This window comes from Amphiprion ocellaris, chromosome 18, assembly GCF_022539595.1.
Source record: "Amphiprion ocellaris isolate individual 3 ecotype Okinawa chromosome 18, ASM2253959v1, whole genome shotgun sequence".
In the NCBI taxonomy this organism is placed as follows: Eukaryota; Metazoa; Chordata; class Actinopteri; family Pomacentridae; genus Amphiprion; species Amphiprion ocellaris.
Genome location: NC_072783.1, coordinates 12,538,563 through 12,557,346, shown reverse-complemented (window position 1 = coordinate 12,557,346; position 18,784 = coordinate 12,538,563). Strand labels below are relative to the sequence as shown.

General features: G+C 39.0%; 1 protein-coding gene across 1 annotated transcript in view; it reads right to left on the bottom strand.

The window, feature by feature from the left end:
- Nucleotides 1-3,116: 3,116 nt before the first annotated feature.
- Nucleotides 3,117-18,784, bottom strand: part of ipmkb (inositol polyphosphate multikinase b) — a 28,793-nt gene continuing 13,125 nt past the window's right edge. The window contains exons 5-6 of the mRNA XM_023298564.3: nucleotides 13,503-13,584; nucleotides 3,117-12,198 (exon numbers count right to left, since the gene is read on the bottom strand). Of these exons, the coding sequence (XP_023154332.2) occupies nucleotides 11,396-12,198; nucleotides 13,503-13,584 (885 nt within the window). The 3' untranslated portion in view covers nucleotides 3,117-11,395. The remainder of the gene's footprint in view (nucleotides 12,199-13,502; nucleotides 13,585-18,784) is intronic.

Below are 18,784 nucleotides of genomic sequence, written 5' to 3'. Positions count from 1 at the left end.
CTATGAGTGAAAAACAAGCAATTTTGAAGCTGAGAAAAGATGGAAAATCAATCAGAACCATTGCATAAATGTTGGCCACAGCACAACCATTTGAAATGTCCTGAAGAAGAAACAAACCACTGGTTTACTAAGTAGCAGACGTCCAACAGGTAGACCAAGGAAAACAGCAGCAGTTGACGACAGAAACATTGTGAGAGCTGTAAAGAAAGACCCTAAAACAAATGTTAGTGACATCAGCAACAACCTCCTGACGGCAAGAGTGAAAGTATCACAATCTACTGTTTGCAGAAGACTTCCTGAAAAAAGTACAGAGGCTGCACCAAAAGAAAATTCCAGGACAAAGTTTTATGGACTGATAAGACCAAGATGAACCTTCACCCAAATGATGAAAAGGCTAAAATTTGGAGAAAGGATCTGTTCATGATCCCTCATCTGTATGAGCACTTGACTTGAACCTTCTTATACTTGTGCCTAAAAAGTCTAATACTGGCCTTACTAGTGTGTAGAGATGAAAGTGGCTGTTGGCAAAAAACCCTGAAAATTTTTTTTCTAAGCAACTTTGCCAAGTGAGCGCCGAAGGTGCTCCAAGAGGCTGCCGAAGGCAGCCTTATGCGAGTGCCGAATAATAAATTATAATAGTGTCATTGTTACAATTAAATTAACAGAGCATTATAGTCTTTATTAACAATAAGAATATATATAAAAAATTAAAATGACCACGCAATATTCAATGAAGATAAAAATTTAAAAATGACCAAACAATATAGATCTTCAATGGAGTCTATCTTATCAAAAGCATGCACAAATGATATCTATTCACTCCAAAAAAATGAAAAAATTGAGGTCTATCTATTTTTGTAAAATAAAAAAAAAGCTCCTAGTTTGTCTAATTTCCTGATATATTCAGACAAGAAATCGTTGTTCGTATCTTTCTTTTCTAAAACATGCACAAATAATATTTATTCAAAAAAAAATGAAAAAAATATTCTAAGTCCTGACCTGAAAAAAATTTCGGCAGAACTTCCCCTAAGGGCCAAGCCCAGAATTTCATAACCCCTCATTAAAAGAATAGCACAAAACTGTGAAAATGTTAATAAAAATGCGGAAACATTCCTGTTAACATGTTCAGTAATGTAAACTATTCAGTAGTTTAGTACCCCATATTTCATATATTAATCATTTCATACTCTAGTCTAGATGTGTCACTAATCTATTATAAGGATTATATTATAATATCATTAAGACAGGAACCTTAAGACACAGTAAACTATCAATATATTGATATCTATTTTTGTAAAATTTAAAAAAACGTACCTGGTTTGTCTAATTTCCTGATATATTCAGACAAGAAATCGCCGTTCGTATCTTTCTCTTCTAACCACGACCACCGGAACGCGTTCTTGACTGTCGCGTCTATAACACGCACGTCAGCGTGCCTGTCTACCTGTTTAAACATTGTCCTGACAGGTACGGGTCATTACATTTACACAAAAGCAAAGGTCGTCTATTCAATGAGCGCTATTCAATGATTAATCTCTCCTTTGTACTCAAAACTGGCGCTATTCAGTGCATCTGCTCTCGCAAATTCTCGCAGCAATGTATTTAGCATTAGATTGGAATCGCGTCAATGAACGACATTTAAAATGGCTGCCTCCGTACAGGAATATAAACAACAAACAACCCATTAGCGATAAGAATAAGATTTTCAAAAAGAATACTATCAATCAAATTCTGATTTTCACTGAAAACTTCGATCAATTTTCCCAGATTCCCGGAAATGAACTCACAAAATTTGAAATCCCGGATTTCCGGGAAAACCCGGAAAACTTTCATCTCTGAGTGTGGCAGGAGCACTGGGAGAAGAGCATCGCTGCACAAGCAAAGTACGTCAAAAGGAATGCCGAGAAAATTTTAAACGGTAGTTCATGCTTTTATAAACATAGTCACAAAAATTTTGGTTGCACCTTGAAGACATCTTTTTCTGCTACATGTCTCAAAGTTCTTCAGTTTACCTCTGCTCTTTTATAGAGCTTTTCACTCATCATCATTACGTGCCATATTCTGATTGCTTGGTTTGTAGATTTGAGTCATGGCCATGAGAATTTGAGCCCAAACTTTAGTCACCAAACCTCTGATTCAGCTGACGGCTAATGTCATGACTTGGGCTTGCATGGCTTCTTCTGGGACGGGCTCATTAATCTCCATTGATGATGGAACAAATGATGGCAGCAGCAAAATGAACTCAGAAGTCTACAGAAACATTTTGTCTGCCAATTTAAAGAAAGATACAACTAAACTGATTGGGAGATCCTTCATCATGCAGCAAGATAATGACCCAAAACACACTGCCAAAGCAACAAAGGAGTTCATCAGGGGCAAGAAGTGGAAGGTTTTAGACTGGCCAAGTCAATCTCCAGACTTAAACCCTGCATTTTACCTGCTAACGAGGAGACTGAAGGCAACAACCCCCTAAAACAAACAACTGAAAGAGGCTGCAGTGAAAGCCTGGAAAAGCATCACAAAAAAGAAGAATGCCAAAGTTTGTTGATGTCAGTGGGTCATAGGTTTGATGCAGTTATTGCAAAGTCTTATCCACTTTAATCTATTTTAAGTCTATCTGTTCCAATACTTTTGCTCTCCCAAAAATCTGTCTTCGATGTTGAGTATCAGATCCAGATGTAAATACTTGGAAATAAAAGCTGAAATGTTGATCTCGTCTCATATTCATCTTTTGATGTCAAACCCAAGTGTTTTCAGTCTACAGCGAAAAAAAGGAATTGCCTTCACTGTTCCAACACTTTTGGAGGGGAGTTTATGTGTCTACCCATCTCATACTCATTCACGAACTGGATCCTGACAAAGTTTGAATGAAACATTTTGTATTAATTTCAAAGTCAATGCAGATTATGGCATTCCATAATACTCATTTAGGCTTGGGTACTTATACTTGGTGTGCATTTGTTAGTTCAAACTGAAGCACAGTGTCATCAGGCATTTGTCAGAAAGAGCCAGACAATCAGACATTAAGGACTTTTTAAAGAAAGAAGTTTGCAATTAGATGACTTTTCAAACAAAATAGAAAATATTCAAAAATACTCCATTGATGACTCGGGTCATGAAAATGTTTAATATTTTTATTGTTGAAAAAATAATGAATAGAGGGACCTGCTTGAGTTCCTCTCCTGTACTGTACACTGATATTTTCTGTTCTGCTTCAGGCTCATTATAAGACATGTTAAATCCAGTTTAGCAAAATTCAAACACTCTTCAAATTCCATAGTGAGGAGTTTCAGAGCTCATTTTCTATGACAGGGTTCACAGAGCAGTCCATGTTCAGCTCCTCGGTGTGTCGGACTTCACAGAGATCCAACGCTGGCAGAGAAGCTGAACTTGACCTGCCAGTTTCAATCCTTCAATAGGTTTTATTTTCATGACAGCAACAACACAAGCATTCACACTGTTCAGCCCCACAGTCAGCCACAGGAACTGTATTTACGCCTTAAAGTTAGCGTCAGGCATGGCATGAAGACACTTAAGTGGCTCAATGTTGTCCCTCAGTGTTGGAGGATATTGCAGCAAGTCTGAACCTCACATGAACACATAGAGAGGAGTTTGTACCTACAGCAAACTTTCAGTAAAACCAGCAGACCTTTTTCTTTCCTGTTTTCTAATGCTGCATCTATGTCAAAAGGGAAAGACGCTTAAAATAGAGCTCATCTCAATTTTGTACTGTAAATGCAGCTTAGTAAACATCTGATGAATGAAGAGCAGACACAAAATAATAAAACAATGATTTACCTCATTTACTTATTTATTCAAATCACCGCTGTCTATTTTTAAAAGCACCCAATCAGGTTTTAGACTGAGTTGAGGCAGCTGCTGGTTTCACATCACTTCAGTGTGCTATGAAAATTCTTAATGCGTAATTGCTGCAGTATATTCAGTAGTTGCTCTATGGTGTCTTAGTAGAGTGTTAATAAAAAGCGATAGGATGTCTCTTCACATACAATTGCTGCTTTTTGCTTTATTGTGACAGAGTATTCTCCAACTAAAATTTAAACTTCATCTGAATTTTCACTTTGATTTTTAATTTATTGTAACTTGTATGTAGTTTTTGTTTGGGCATGATTTACAATCATATTCTTGACAAAACAGTTTAGTACGATGCAGGGTGAAAGCTACAAATGTTTCTGATAAACAGACTCAGTTGGACATTCAACCTGCTCTTCATTTTAAGACAGAGGTCCTTCTAAGTTCTCAATTTGGCTGTTTTCCACAACAGAAGCTTCCTGGCCCTAACCTTTGCTTCAACTGCAAGAACCATCCCTATGGAATGAGGCCCATTTTCAGAGTAGAAAACAGTTCAGACTGCAGGGTCTCGGTGCCGATTGGCTAAAATTGGACACGACAAACGCCATTTTTCTACCCTCTTGATGTCCTCGACCCTTAGCAGTCTTCCTGTGTCTACCACTACCGCTAACAATGTAAAATTCAATAATTTACCATTATCCTGTTTCTATGTGCTCATAGACATGGAGTTTGGTCCTGAAACTACTGTCTGTTGCTGTTTTGGTGCAGTTGGAGTTAAGGTTGTGGTTGAAGCTCTTGGATCTACACCACAAAGGAAACAAAGGCTGAAATGGCCGTTTATGTGGCTGTTCCTGTCAATGACCAAGTTCCTGCAGTGGAAATCCACCTAATAACTAAATGATTTAAATAAATACAAGTTGCTTTGAACCTGTCTGGCAGCAATGTAGAGCACACCATCCGTAGTGGTATAAAACATCTCACACCACCTTTCAGGTCTTTTATTCGGGAGCAACTACTTTTACTTACATAATCAGCTCACAGGAGAAAAAAAAATGTGCAGAGCAAATGTCATACATAACTATTTCATTAGTCTGCATGACAGACAATTACAGATCAAAGAACACAAATCAATCCAGAATCAACCTGTTTACGTCTTAGAAAACAAAGAAGACAAATCATGTTCTAGCCTCTAATGTTTCCTGGCTGTGAGGAGAGCAGTTCAAATGTAAACAAATGAATAGAGTACATATAAAGAGCAACTGGAATACAGCTTCACTTAGTCTCATCCAAGCAATGCCACTGTTGCATCCTAAATGTCAGCAGTGGAAAGTCAGGAAAGTCAGGTAATGCACCGGTTTCGCATCTGCTGACCACACCTGGACTGACGTTCATGTTACATCTTCATGAATAACTCTGTCCAAGTCAGTGTGGTATCTTCTAAAGACAGGTAGATATGACACAGTGTGAGTAATTAGCAGGACTCTCAGGTACTAAAATGTACTGAAGTCTTACAGGTTTCCAGTGAAGATAAAGTGCATCCAGACATTACACTGCAACGTGCCGGGGCAGAGGAGGTGGGCAGCGTTAGCCACATGCAAATCTACACTCTTTACTGACTGTCTAGAAACATCTGCCCTGCATCTCAAACCTGGGACTGATCTTATTCCATTTTAAAGCAGCTGATTCTCTAATTGTTTGGAAGGGTCAAACAAGGCTGACGGTAGAGGTCAATATCAAGCTACATGGCAGTAAAATATTTATACATGTTTCAGTGAACCTTGTACACAAAGGTATTATAAAGTTCTTTGCATTTGAATGATGCATTATAAATATCAAAATAAAAAATAAAATTAAATGCTAGGTAGTTTCTGTTTCCTTAGTCTGTCTTCACATGCTGAATGAATGAAAGACGCATTTTTAAAATCCCTCTACTTTCCACCATATTTCCATTTCACGGCTGTATTTTTTACACGAACGAGCACTTCTCAGCAAATTTAGTTGTTGAACTATTTTTAACAAGAAAAAAAACACTGAAAATGGTTTTTTAAAAAATGGGTAAATGAAATAAAAATAAAATGCAATAATTAAATATGTTGTATGACTGCAATCCACTCTAAACATCTAGCAACTACAACAGCATTTAAAGATAGAATGAGGAAACACAATTATCATGATCATACAGTTACTCTTTTTTTCACTTTAAGCTTTACATTGCAGTTTAAATACAAATGGAAATCAATGAGATTCTTTACTCGATCATTTTACTAAATGATAGAATTATACGAATAACAATTAAGTAATTCAAACTTTTCAAATCAGTCTGCATGTACAAATTGTCATAAAACATTTAAATGCAGACATGATGTAAACCTGAAATATGAAAATCATTTGGAAAAACAAAAATCTATCTAAAACATTGTGACCCGCTTCATTTAATAGGCTCTAAAATAAAGAAGAAATAATATGTAATAAATGTGACTAACAGGCCTGTAAAATAACCACTTTAAACAGACTAAAAGGCTGGTGTTTGGAATCTCCTCAACATTCAACACAAGGTCAGGAATGGAGTGGATGTGCTGTCAGTAACGCTGCCCACCTACACAGAAACAAACTGTTTCAGTAACATGACCTGACTTCATGACTTTTACACTGACTGAATGGATTTCAGTTGAAAGTTGCATCACTGTGACTCAGCCAACAATCAACAATGCCCTGTATCGTATGCATGATATGGTTTTTCTTAGTTATCCGTGACATGACGGGAAAGAAAATCAGAGATTCACAAAGCTGCCAAAATGATCAATATTCAATATTCAAAACAAAGAGACCACATTGAGACATTAACAGAAAATAAGGCAGTGATAAAAACAAAAGCTGTTCTTCTCTAATTCCCGTAAACATCCTTTAAAAGCCTCCTAAAGGTTCCTCTTGATTATTTAAGACAAATTAATTAATGAAATCAATAAAAAGAAGCAACGTTAAAGAAAATATTGTACTCTGACAGCTGTCTGTTTCTTTTGGTTCTCATTAAACCAAGACACATTAGCTGAGTTAACTGAAAAATGATCAGGATTTTCATATGTTTCATTATGTTTATATATATTACAGGCTACATAAACTGAAGAGGCTTGTGCATATTACTGCTTAGAATCAGGTGGGCTTGTGACAGACTGGGGCAGTGGGATTCAACACGATGCTGTAAAGCAGCTCCAGTGTTAGTGTAGCGAGCACAGGCTGGAGTACACACAGAGGCACCAAAACTAAACACATATGCTCTGAATTTAAGAATGACCAAGTCAAAACTATTTACAGCAAATCCTCTTAAAAACACACAGATGACTTGTCAAATCATTGACAGGTCTTCTGTCTAATGTGCAGTGTCAAAACTTTCTATTTACTGCCATCGCACTGGACAGTAGGGTTACACTCATTTATATTTGGACTTTCGAAATGCCCTCAAATGAATCAAATGAAAACAAGCAGGGCTGCACTGGTAATTCTGCTTAGTCTTATCTAAGGGTGTTCTTCTAGGAAACGGAAACAGCCTTCTGACAAAGCTTAAATCCTATATGAAGGTCTACTAGTTAGGGTTTTCCAGACCTTTTAGACACAACTCACTGAGGATCAACACATGACGCTTAGTTTTGTCAAATTAAAGCTGGACTCACACTACAGGAGTTTTAAAATCCTACATACATGACAAGACATTTCAAAGATATTCTTTTTAAACTTACACGTTCACAGTACATAAGTGGAAACTACTGAACCATCACACACTGCAGGATGTTATGGAGATAAAGGTGTCAGAGGGAGCAGAACACCACCTCACATCATCTCATCAGGAAGTAGATGGAAACAAGAGAGACTGTGGTGGAACAACTGATAATAATTTGCAGTGAGAAAAAAAATAAGTGGAAACAAGTCTGGATGAAAAAATGTTGCTTGTGTCCAACATGGGTTGTTTTCTTAGCAAGAACTACAGGTGACATTTTAACTACTAGTTTTATTATAGCTAGCTATTTAGCTACTGTTATCCTTAAGGGCTAGAATGTTCTAGCCCTTAAAGGTAACCATCTCAATTTTAATTCACCAGTATTAAATATTTAATATTGGATGGTAGTGATGTAACATTGACTAATTAATTGCTTTCAATAATTTAACCAATTAAAAGCGTATTAACCAATAATGCAGAGGAAATGCAAATGTATTATATTGAAAATGTACTATATATTATGTTGTAGATTGTCAACTAGCAGTACCTGATTGTATCATGAGGGGGAGCCACTTGTTGCTAAATGGAATGGAAGGACTGCAGCTGGTTTACTAATATCAGAGTGACCTAAGGAGGTGTCATTCAGACTACAGGCAGCTTCATGGTAGCAAGCAGGGAACATTGTAGCGGATTAGCTGGCAACATTCACCATAACAGAGACTTCTGTAGAAGTTAGTGGCTTCCAGCAAGAGCTCACATATTAACATGCAAAAGGTTACCAGGAAAACATTCCTGTAGATGAATGTCAAGTATATTCAAAGGGATTTAGCAGTGAATATTAACTGTCTAATAACCTAGTAAGAAATATTTGAAGATTAATTCATAATGTGACTGTAGATTTTTTAAAGTTTGTAGCCCTGTTTTGCTGTTATCGGGGGAGACCTAATGAGTCTGCAAACAGTTGTGGAAGTTCGGACTGGATTGATAAACTCCTCGCATTAGCAAATAATCTGGATTTAAGGTGGGTTTGGACCAGGATCCAGATTGTTCCTCTGACTGTTGGGAGCGATATAACAGGGATGAATCTGCCTAAAACTCCTGTAGTGCAGGCCTAAGCTGAATTTGTCTTCTGAAAAAAACCCAAAATAATTAAGTCGTTTCTGATCCAAAGCTGTTTTGAGTTTCTGAAAAAATCTATTACAGTGACAGGAATGACTTTTGTTTCAACAGAGAACTTGGTTCAAAGACACATTCACTAAACCTTTGAGAGACTAGTAAAAAAAATATTAGAATCATCCAATCTCTGCTTTGGTCTCAGCATAAAAAATCCACGTTAGTCAGGCTTCAACCTTTAGTCAACGGCTATTTCAGCTGAAATTAGAGTAAAAAGATGTGCTGACTTTTCTTTCCCCTACCACCAGTACTCTGACAGTTCTGTCCATCTGCGCCAAGCCAAAAAAACACAAACAACACAAAACACATGACATAAAACCATTCAGTTGCTGTCATTCTTTCTTTAGCATTCTGTCACTTTTTGAGTCTGTCCCGACTCTCGTTAAAGCAGCATGTTTCACACATCTTTTTACTACAATCTTAAAATCCTTAGGGAACTTATATCATATTAGTCCATACCATGTAAACCAATCCCAGCCCATCATGTGTCATTTAGTAGAACATGTTACTTCTGGCAAACAAAGAAACAAAAACCAAAACCAAAACAAACAAAACCCCATAAAAATGAATCATCTCTCCAGGATATGGGAGGGAAATGGCAGATTTTCCAATTGTTGCCCAGTTACAAATAAATTCATTCTATTATAATATATAATAACTTAAAATGACAGAATAGCTCATGGGTAATGCTAGAACAATGGGCATGAGCAACGTATAGGTATAACATTAGCATATAATCCTGTTGCTAAACCCAGGACAGAAAAGGAGGGGAACCAGAATAAGCTCAACGAAGAACACAGGCTTTTAAAAGGAGAGGTGATTTGGCAGTTGAACATATACATCAATTAAAACAGCCACAGTAAAAGACAATACTTGAAGTGTAAGCTCTTAGTAAGGTTAAGAGGTCAAAAACGTGACTCAAAGGTCAACATCAATGAGATAAGGTCAATTATGAGATAAACATCGACTATATAAAACAACCGTTCACAACTGAACAACTAGACAGCATGAGGATCATCTTGCTGAGAGGATAACAGGCGTAATAATAAGTATTGTTTCTAACTGTAAATACCTGAGTTAAATACTTGTAGACAGTGGTTTAAACAGGAAAAGGACGACCCGACTTTAATTTCAACTTTCTCCAGGTTTCTTGTTTTACCGCATGCTCGAAAACTTTAATCCTCAGTGGGCTATTCTGAACCCGGATGAAGTGTGGCATCGGTTTCCTAGCCCTGGTATGTTTTTAATTTCACTGTGTACTTGTAAACATAAATGAATCAAATCCAGCTAACCGCTGTGCAGCTGGGTGACCAATGTGTTAGCATGAAATTGGACTGAGCCATGTCTAAAAGCATAGTTTAGGTAGTTTACTAGGCAGACCGCATAGTCTGATAGCATGAGGGTTGATCATAAAATTACAAGATGGCTCCCCGTGCACGAGCGTCAAGCACGTCACATTCACATGCATGCAAAATGTGCAAGTAGTAATTGAGAAAAAGGGCAGATGTTGCACGACGCCGCACTATCAACAAGGCACGTTTCTGAGGGAGAACATTTGGCTAGGTGCCCTGGACCGTTTATGTGCCAGGTCATAGCACATTTGCTGGCCACAACAACACACAACAACTGTCACTCTCAATCCACCCTGCTTGCCAGAGTTGGCCCCTTACAGCTTCCCATTTTCACACAGATTAGAGATTCACTGCATTTGTGCTGATAGCTGAAGGTGTTTAACCCAGGTGCCTGTCGATAGCACGGGGTCATGTGACATCCTGACAGTTACTGCTCGCACATATTGCATGACTGTGATATTCCCAGTGCCTGTGTCTGAGGAACGGTTTTGTAATTTTATGATCAACCCTTGTTCACATCGTATAAATCACACAAAACTATTTCTGACATTCACTTTGTATCGATCAAACCCCACTCCTGTGGCACCATTATCCTTGAACATCCTTCAAAAAACTTCTGTTGAATCTGGAGACTCGCTGCCAAACCATAAAGTCCTAACAGCTACTAGGCCTGCATGTCAGCATGCCTGATAGGAAGGATCAGGACTGGGTCTGATCCAGGATTTTCTGAATGGATTATGAAATCCAAATCCATTTTTGATTCTTAGTTTGCTCCTAATATGTTGTGCTGCCACAATGGTACAAAACAGCCAAAAATATATGGACACTTGACTAATTCTAATTGTTCCACACTATGTATTGTCGCCTCATCCAGCCCTATTTCCGGTGTACTGATTTTAATAGAAACCAAACAAATGTTTTCAGTAGCCATGGTATCAAAATATAACAATCAAACCTTTTTTTTTTTTAAGCTGAATGGAATAAAGGTGACACTTTAGAGCCAGTGAGCATCAGTAAACCAACAGCTGAAGATGTTGTGTTCAAGTACAGGGTCGTAATGCCTTCACAGATTGATTAGTGCATGTAGAGGTGCTGATGTAAACTATCAGCCTCTACTACCTCCACTCTGCTCACAAGACAAGCAGACAAACAGAAACACACTGACAGACCATCACAATCTGGTGAGATGATGATGACGATGGTGATGGTTTTGTTTCAGTATTCACTTCTTTCATTTTTCCTTTGCTCCTCTGAAGATCTGTCTTTTGAGAAAAAAAAAAAAAGCAGGGTTGACAGGAGGACACTGTTTTTTTTCTGAGCAGGTAAGGAGGTAAAGGGATTGGGAGCTCTACGCAGCGTCACAGAGGATTTGCTCCAGCACTGTCAGCAGGTGTTTCAGGCCATAGATGTAGCCGTGATCGTGGCTGTCGCTCGGGAAAACATGAGCAAAATCAATCATCCTGACCTCAACTTCGACGTCTCCTGCACCCCCGTCCGTCGCGTCACCTCCTCGTCCTTTCACCTCCTCCTCTCTCCTGCTGCTGCTGTCTTTGCCCTCTCCATCCTCATCCTTCCCTTCCAGTTGTGATTTGTTTCCATTTCCATTAGGTGCTTGTTGCAGCTCCGCTCGTCGTTTCCATGCAGAGTTGTCCTCTTCACACAGCACCGAGACGTTATCTCTAGAAACTGAGCTTTCTGTATTCTGCACAAAACTACCATCTCCACTGTTGCCACAGAGAAGACCTTTGGCACAGTGGTGGTCGCCACCTTTCCTGTGATTGGTGTAAATAGTGGTGGCCAGGCTGTAGTCCCAGGGCACCGCCACCTGAATGTTGTTGTTGTTGTACTCGGACACCCCCTCCTCCTGCCCTGCCCCTTCCTGTTTTCCCTCCCCGCCACGATCGCAAACACCCACCAACGTGGTGGTTTTCATTGCAGTTGGACTGATCGTTGAGCTGCTGATGAGGGAAGAAAGAGCAGATGAGGAGAAAGAGGAGGGAAGGCCCTCGTAAACAAAGAGAAGGGAGCTCGCATAGAATGTGAGCTGCTGCTGGGACTTGAACCACTGGAGGATCTGCTGTACTCTGCGGATGCTAGCCGACAGCGCGTCCTTCCTCAAAGTCGCTCCGTTATGGAAGAATTTAGCCAAGCCTGAAGGGGAGGTGAGAAGAGTTAGAGTTAATCCTCATGCATCAATGGCCATCCTTCTCTCAGCATATGTGTAGTCTATCATGTGACCACTTGAAGCTTCCTTCCTCACTTTACTGCCAGTTGTGATAAAGTGAGTACATGTGTCAGAGGAAACTACACTGTAAAAAAATTGTTGTTTTTAGGGTAAAATTCTGGCAGCTGTGTTTGCAAGAATGCTGTAGTAAGATTACAGTAAAACATTCTCTAGATTTACGGTAAAGAAATGTATTGATATTGTTCATTTTAAGGTTAAAAAATGTGCTTCATTCCATATTTTACTGTAAAAAAATTGAAAAGTTACATAAATGTCACAACATTTTTCCAGTAACAGTACAACTGTTAATGTATTTAACATTTAGTATGTGTATTTTTAGCAAAAATTGTGGTTTCAGCTGTCATAAATATTAAAGCATGTGTCTGTTAACACAAAAGTACATCAAATTGATCAGTAACAAACTGTATTTTTTACATGTAATAAATGCAGAAATTGCCATGTTACTTGTTATAAATATTGCAGCATGTTTCCATTATCAGTACAACAATATGTGCATTTAACTGTGAAAAACTGCATTCTTTTCAAGAATTAAATGCAAAAATTATAGTATTGTTACACATATTACAGCATTTTTCCATTAAAAACTGGTGCAGGAGTCGGGAAATGCATTTTTTCAAGAGAAAAAAGATCTGAAAAACACACTTTTCTCCTGATTGACCTATTTATGGTGATTCGGTGTTAAATAAACTACATCAAACTGTTTTAGAGTTTACAGATTTTTAACGTCATGGTTCGACAGTTTTTCACAATAAAATGTACACACATTTTTTACAGTGTAGGGATGCAAATTTTAAACAAATTTTGAGCTATAGTTCATGAAGCCAATTTTATAGAGATTTCAGATTCTAAGCAAACTCTGCACAGGCAGGAAAGTGGCTTCAGGAGGTTATCTCAATATATGAGCTCTGGCCCCAAGCATCCCTTGTGAAAATAATTGATAAAAATAATCAGGTGTATAATAATACAAGCTTTATTCATAAAGCGCTTAAAGACATGAACAAATAAAAACAAACAGAGGGATCAAATATAATAGGGAAAAAATAAAATAAAAAAAATATAAAACAGCAAGAATAGGATAAAATCCAGCAACATAACAATAAACATACATAAACACTTTGAGTATTAAAGAGTGTTTTAAGAGGGGACTGTAGCCTGTCTAATTCCACAGCCAGTACTTCACACACACCAGTGCAAATGGATGCACACTTACCATCTTTAATGGTCTCCTTATCCAGTCCCCTTCCATAGTGCTGGTCATAGGTGTCGAAAGAGTCACTGCACATCTTATACACCTGAAAAACAAGAAAGTACTTGATGTTAACGAGTCTGTACTGCATTGTTATTCACCTGTCAAACGTAAGTTAATGTATGCTGACCAGCAATGATCTTGACTATAGTGCTGACCCCATCTACTGGTCCACAGCTACACAAACAAAAGCCTCCATGACTCACCGGATCAAACAATAAAAGTGTTCATTAGCATGTTGCGGGCTAAGCCTTATGATAAAGGGCTTTATATGTGGTTACAGAATCATCCCAAACAGAATGATGATTATTGTATTTGCAACAAGTCCTTCAGCCCAAACCTGAAAAAATGCAGCTGGATAGTTGGCTGGATCATCAGCCAAAACATTTTTGGGTTGAACCCCCAACAAAAAAAATGTCTTCATGCATCAAAAAGAAATCCAGGGAGGGGAGGAGCTCCAACATGTCGACATCATGTAACTGCAATCACATAATCAGCATTCAAACCAAGCACATGAATGATGATCACGGTTTTAAAACTCAGGCTAATTTTGTCATTGTTTCCAAACAAACTGCACTGTTAGAGATAATTCCATCTAGGTTTAACAAACAAACTATCAGACCGTATTGACAGAGTCCAATTAGCTGGATAAGAGTCAACAGGCTCTTTTTAAGCCTGACAGCAGAATGCTAGTGTGAATTAATCAGGACACATTTGAAGAACATGTCTAAAGTCTCTCCTGCTTTCTTCTCAGTTTTTCTCCAACTCCCTCTTGCCCCTCTGGTATTCCCTGATCAAGGAGATCATAATCGCTAATTAGTCTCCGTTCCTTCTAAACAAACACTTAACAAAGATTAGGATGGAAGTTTACCCAGCCCAGTGACAAGCACATTGCGTTCTAAGAGGTACACTACAGCTTAGACTAGCACTGTGCAAAAATATACTGACTGCTTTCAATCTCCGAATCTCAACCCACCCTAGGACCCATTTCTTTACACACTGATACCGGCAACATGAATTCAAACCTACAGAACTCATTAAAATGTGTATATGGATCAGAGGGTCTATAGTTTTTCCAATAACACCAAAGACTACATGTCAGGATAGATGCATACAGATTGCAAGAACTGTAAGCAACTACATTTTTATCAAAATTTGGATTTCCCTTGTACTGAGTAACCATTTTATGTTTTCTATCTTGATATAAGCACATTTTACTGATTACTGCGGACAATATGCAGACATGGTCCACTTGTAGGTCTCTGCATCACATACGCACAGTGGGTCACATGTATAGACATGCATTTTGGGCTGCTTGCGGAGGAGGTTGTGTATACTCTCACCCACTTAGGAAATTTATGCTAAAATTTGTCACATTCACCCTAGCAGACCCCCACATATTTGGGGAAACACAAAGTATAAAGCCAGATTTATAGTTACCATGTCTGTGAGTGCACAACGGTCTGCATAATCTTTGTTGTCTTCCCAAGTCCGTGGGAGTACCTGCACACCCATTCGTACATGTCCATGTACTGCCTAAAATTCAGGTGCATGTTCCAACACTCATACTACCATACTATATCACATGTCGGTAGTAGGTCAAATGCGGCATACCAAAAATACATTCAGCTGCATTTTGTGGTATGAAAGTCATCATGCTTTTCTGGCCATTCTGACTCACAATCCTCTGCGCAACAGAAAATTCATCACATAGGTCACAGTGTCTCACTACTGAGGCCAAGCCAGTGAGGCCACACAAATGGGTGATTTCACATTGCATTTCGTCATGGATATGCGAACAAGATGTTAAACGTCTAAAGCCATAATATTAGGAAAAAGCAACATGTTCTAACTGTATTCATACTGTATTGCAAGTGGACTAAAAAGTAGTATAATAGCAACAAGTACTAATGTGAGTATAATCTAGGCTTAACACTGGTCTAACAGTGTCTACCAGCTATTTGGTACTGGGCATGTCCTGCATAGTGATTTTTAAGAGCTTTTTACAGCTTGTTGCAGCTGCAAAACAAAGCTAAGTAGGGCAGAGGTGCTGAGCCAAAGCTGAGAGAGCCAAGAGGTTACAAAGCTCTGTAGAGCTAAGAGGAACTGCAGAGTCTGTGATAAATATTGGTCACAACCAGCAACACTTTTCAAACTATAAATAATAACTGTTTATTCATATGTATATATAAAAAAATATTGAACAATGTTGGAGTTTAGCCTCATTAGAGGACACTGGTGAATTTAGGCCCCTGTTCAGTATAAGCTTTCAAATGCAAAGTTGTATAGTTGCTTAAATATTAAAGTTCATTACTTGTATATTAACTATCAGTCAAAGCACTCAGCTGAAGTCCACGTTACCTTCATGAGCAGTTTACTAAGGGTGGGGAAGGACAGTCATAAATCTACTGTCCATACAGCATCAGGACAAACCATCAGTCAGTAGGCTGTTTCATCACACAAAGAATAGCATTTAGAAATATGTTACTTATTTCCTTAAAACACAGTTCATGACCTCTCCTCTCTAGATTTGATGTGCTCTCTCCCATTTCTTTCTCCACTAAGAGGCTGTTGTTCAGACTGACCCTCCTCAAAGTTACACAACTGTGGACAAATATGGAAATTCACAGCTTTAAGGACCTCTAAGACTGTAGACCATCCAACCCAATGGGTTTAACAGGCATTTTCTGAAAACATGCCCAGAAAATTAATATGGTCTATGAAGCTTGTCATTTTGGTAGTAATCGGGTTTGCAAAGGCAAATTATGTATTCTGTACAAAACCGAGAACTGTGTTGGTATAACGTCTGATTAATTCCTTCTAAATTAGTCTTTTGGTCAGCACACAGCAATTTAGCGTAACACTTTCATAGAGCTCATTCACCCTTCCAGCAAAACTCCAAATTTAGATTTAATGCCTTAATCATAATTTGTTCAGCGACATGTGTATTCATGATGGTTAATGGTCTTAAGTACATAAATATTTTGAAGACAGAAACCAGTTAGTTTTTCTCACTACGTTTTTGCTTGTCTTGCTGCAGGCAGGAAAAACCAAAAACCAGAACACTTACTGATGCTGATGTTGACAGCAGGTTGTAATGGAAACTGATTAAAATGATAAAGGTTTCGCTATTTAACTCTCTTCCTTTCAAACAGATAAGTTATCTTTGTCTTTCCTGTCATATCTGGGGGTTTTTTCATGTGGAAAAAAAATCTAGTGCGTGTATGTGCACGTGTGTGCGTGTGTGTGTGTGTGTGTGTGTGTGTGTGTGTGTGTGTGTGTGTGTGTGTGTGTGTGTATGTGTGTGTGCATACACTGTTTCTGGGACCAGTTTGAGTTCGAGACTATCAGACTGAGAGCAGTTTGAACCAAACCAACCATCTTTTGACCAGTCCTCACTTTTTCACACCCTGTTTTATAAGTTATTGCTTTGTTTTAGGGCTAAGGTTAGAATTAGTTTGAAATTAGTGTTACTGTTGATTGAAGGATTCAATTTAGCATTTTGTAAAAATGCACACTGCTACTCACAACAAAGACTAAACCAGCAAGTTATACTGCATACTGTGTTTCTCTGTTCTTTTACCTTTGTTTACATTTTACAATCAGACAGTATCTATTCCATCAACACTTCCTGGCATTGTTAGAGGTCTAACAGGAAAGAGAGTTACTGAGTCGCTGAAATATACACTGCTCAAAAAAATTAAAGGAACACTTTTTAATCTAAGTATTGCATCAAGACAGTTAAATTTCTGGGATACTGATCTGGTCAAGTAAGTAGAAGAGGTGGTTTTTAATCAATTTCAGCTGCTTTGGTGTTAATAAAATTAGAAACAGGTGCACTAGAGGGGTAACAATGAGACACCCCTCAAAACAGGAATGGTTTTACACGTGAAGGCCACTGACCTTTTTTTCCCTCCTCGTGTTTTCTGACTGTTTTTCACTAGTTTTGCATTTGGCTAGGGTCAGTGTCACTAGTGGTAGCATGAGGCAATACCTGGACCCTGCAGAGGTTGCATAGGCAGTCCAATTCCTCCAGGATGGCACATCAATAACTGCCATTGCCAGAACTTTTGCTGATCTTCGAGCACAGTCTCAAGAGCATTGAGGAGGTTCCAGGAGACAGGCAGTTACGCTAAGAGAGCTGTACAGGGCCATAGATGGTCCTCAACCCATCAGCAGAACAGGTATCTGCTCCTTTATGCAAGGAGGAACAGGATGAGCACTGCCAGATCCCTACAAAATGACCTCCAGCAGGCCACTGGTGTGAATGTCTCTGACCAGACAATCAGAAACAGATTTCATGAGGAAGGTCTGAGGGCCCGACATCCTCTAGTGGGCCCTGTGCTCACTGCCCGGCACTGTGGAGCTCAGCTGGCATTTGCCATAGAACACAGGAACTGGCAGGTCCATCACTGCCACCCTGTGCTTTTCACAGATGAGAGCAGGTTCATCATGAGCACATGTGACAGACATGAAAGGGTCTGGAGAAGCTGTGGAGAACGTTATGCTGCCTGTAACATGGTTTAGCATGACCGGTTTGGTGGTGGGTCAGTGATGGTCTGGTGAGGCATGTCCATGGAGGAACGCACAGACCTCTACAGGCTGGACAGTGGCACTCTGACTGCTGTTAGGTATCAGGATGAAATCCTTGGACCCATTGTCAGACTCTACGCTGGTGCAGTGGTCCTGGGTTCCTCCTGGTGCACGACAATGCCTGTCCTCATGTGACAAGAGTATGCAGGCAGTTCCTGGAGAATGAAGGAATTGATACCATTGACTGGCCCCAATACTCACCTCACCTAAATCCAATAGAACACCTTTGGGACATTATGTTTTGGTCCATCCAACACCACCAGGTTGCTCCTCAGACTGTCCAGGAGCTCAGTGATGCCCTGGTCCGGATCTGGGAGGAGATACCTCAGGACACCATCCATCGTCTCATTAAGAGCATGCCCTGACATCGTCAGGCTGCATACAAGCACGTGGAGGCCATACAACTACTGAGCACCATTCTGAGTTGCTGCCAGGGAATTTCAGAAAGATGGACCAGCCTGCCACATCATTTTTTCACTTTGACTTTTGGGGTTTCTTGAATTCAGCCCTCTGTAGGTTGCTGATTTTCATTTCCATCAAGCGATGTGGCATGTTTTCGTTCTTAACACATTATCCAGTCCATATCAATGTAGATATCCAGGTTATGTTTTCCCATTAAAATAGGATGTATTTTCAAAGTGTTCCTTTAATTT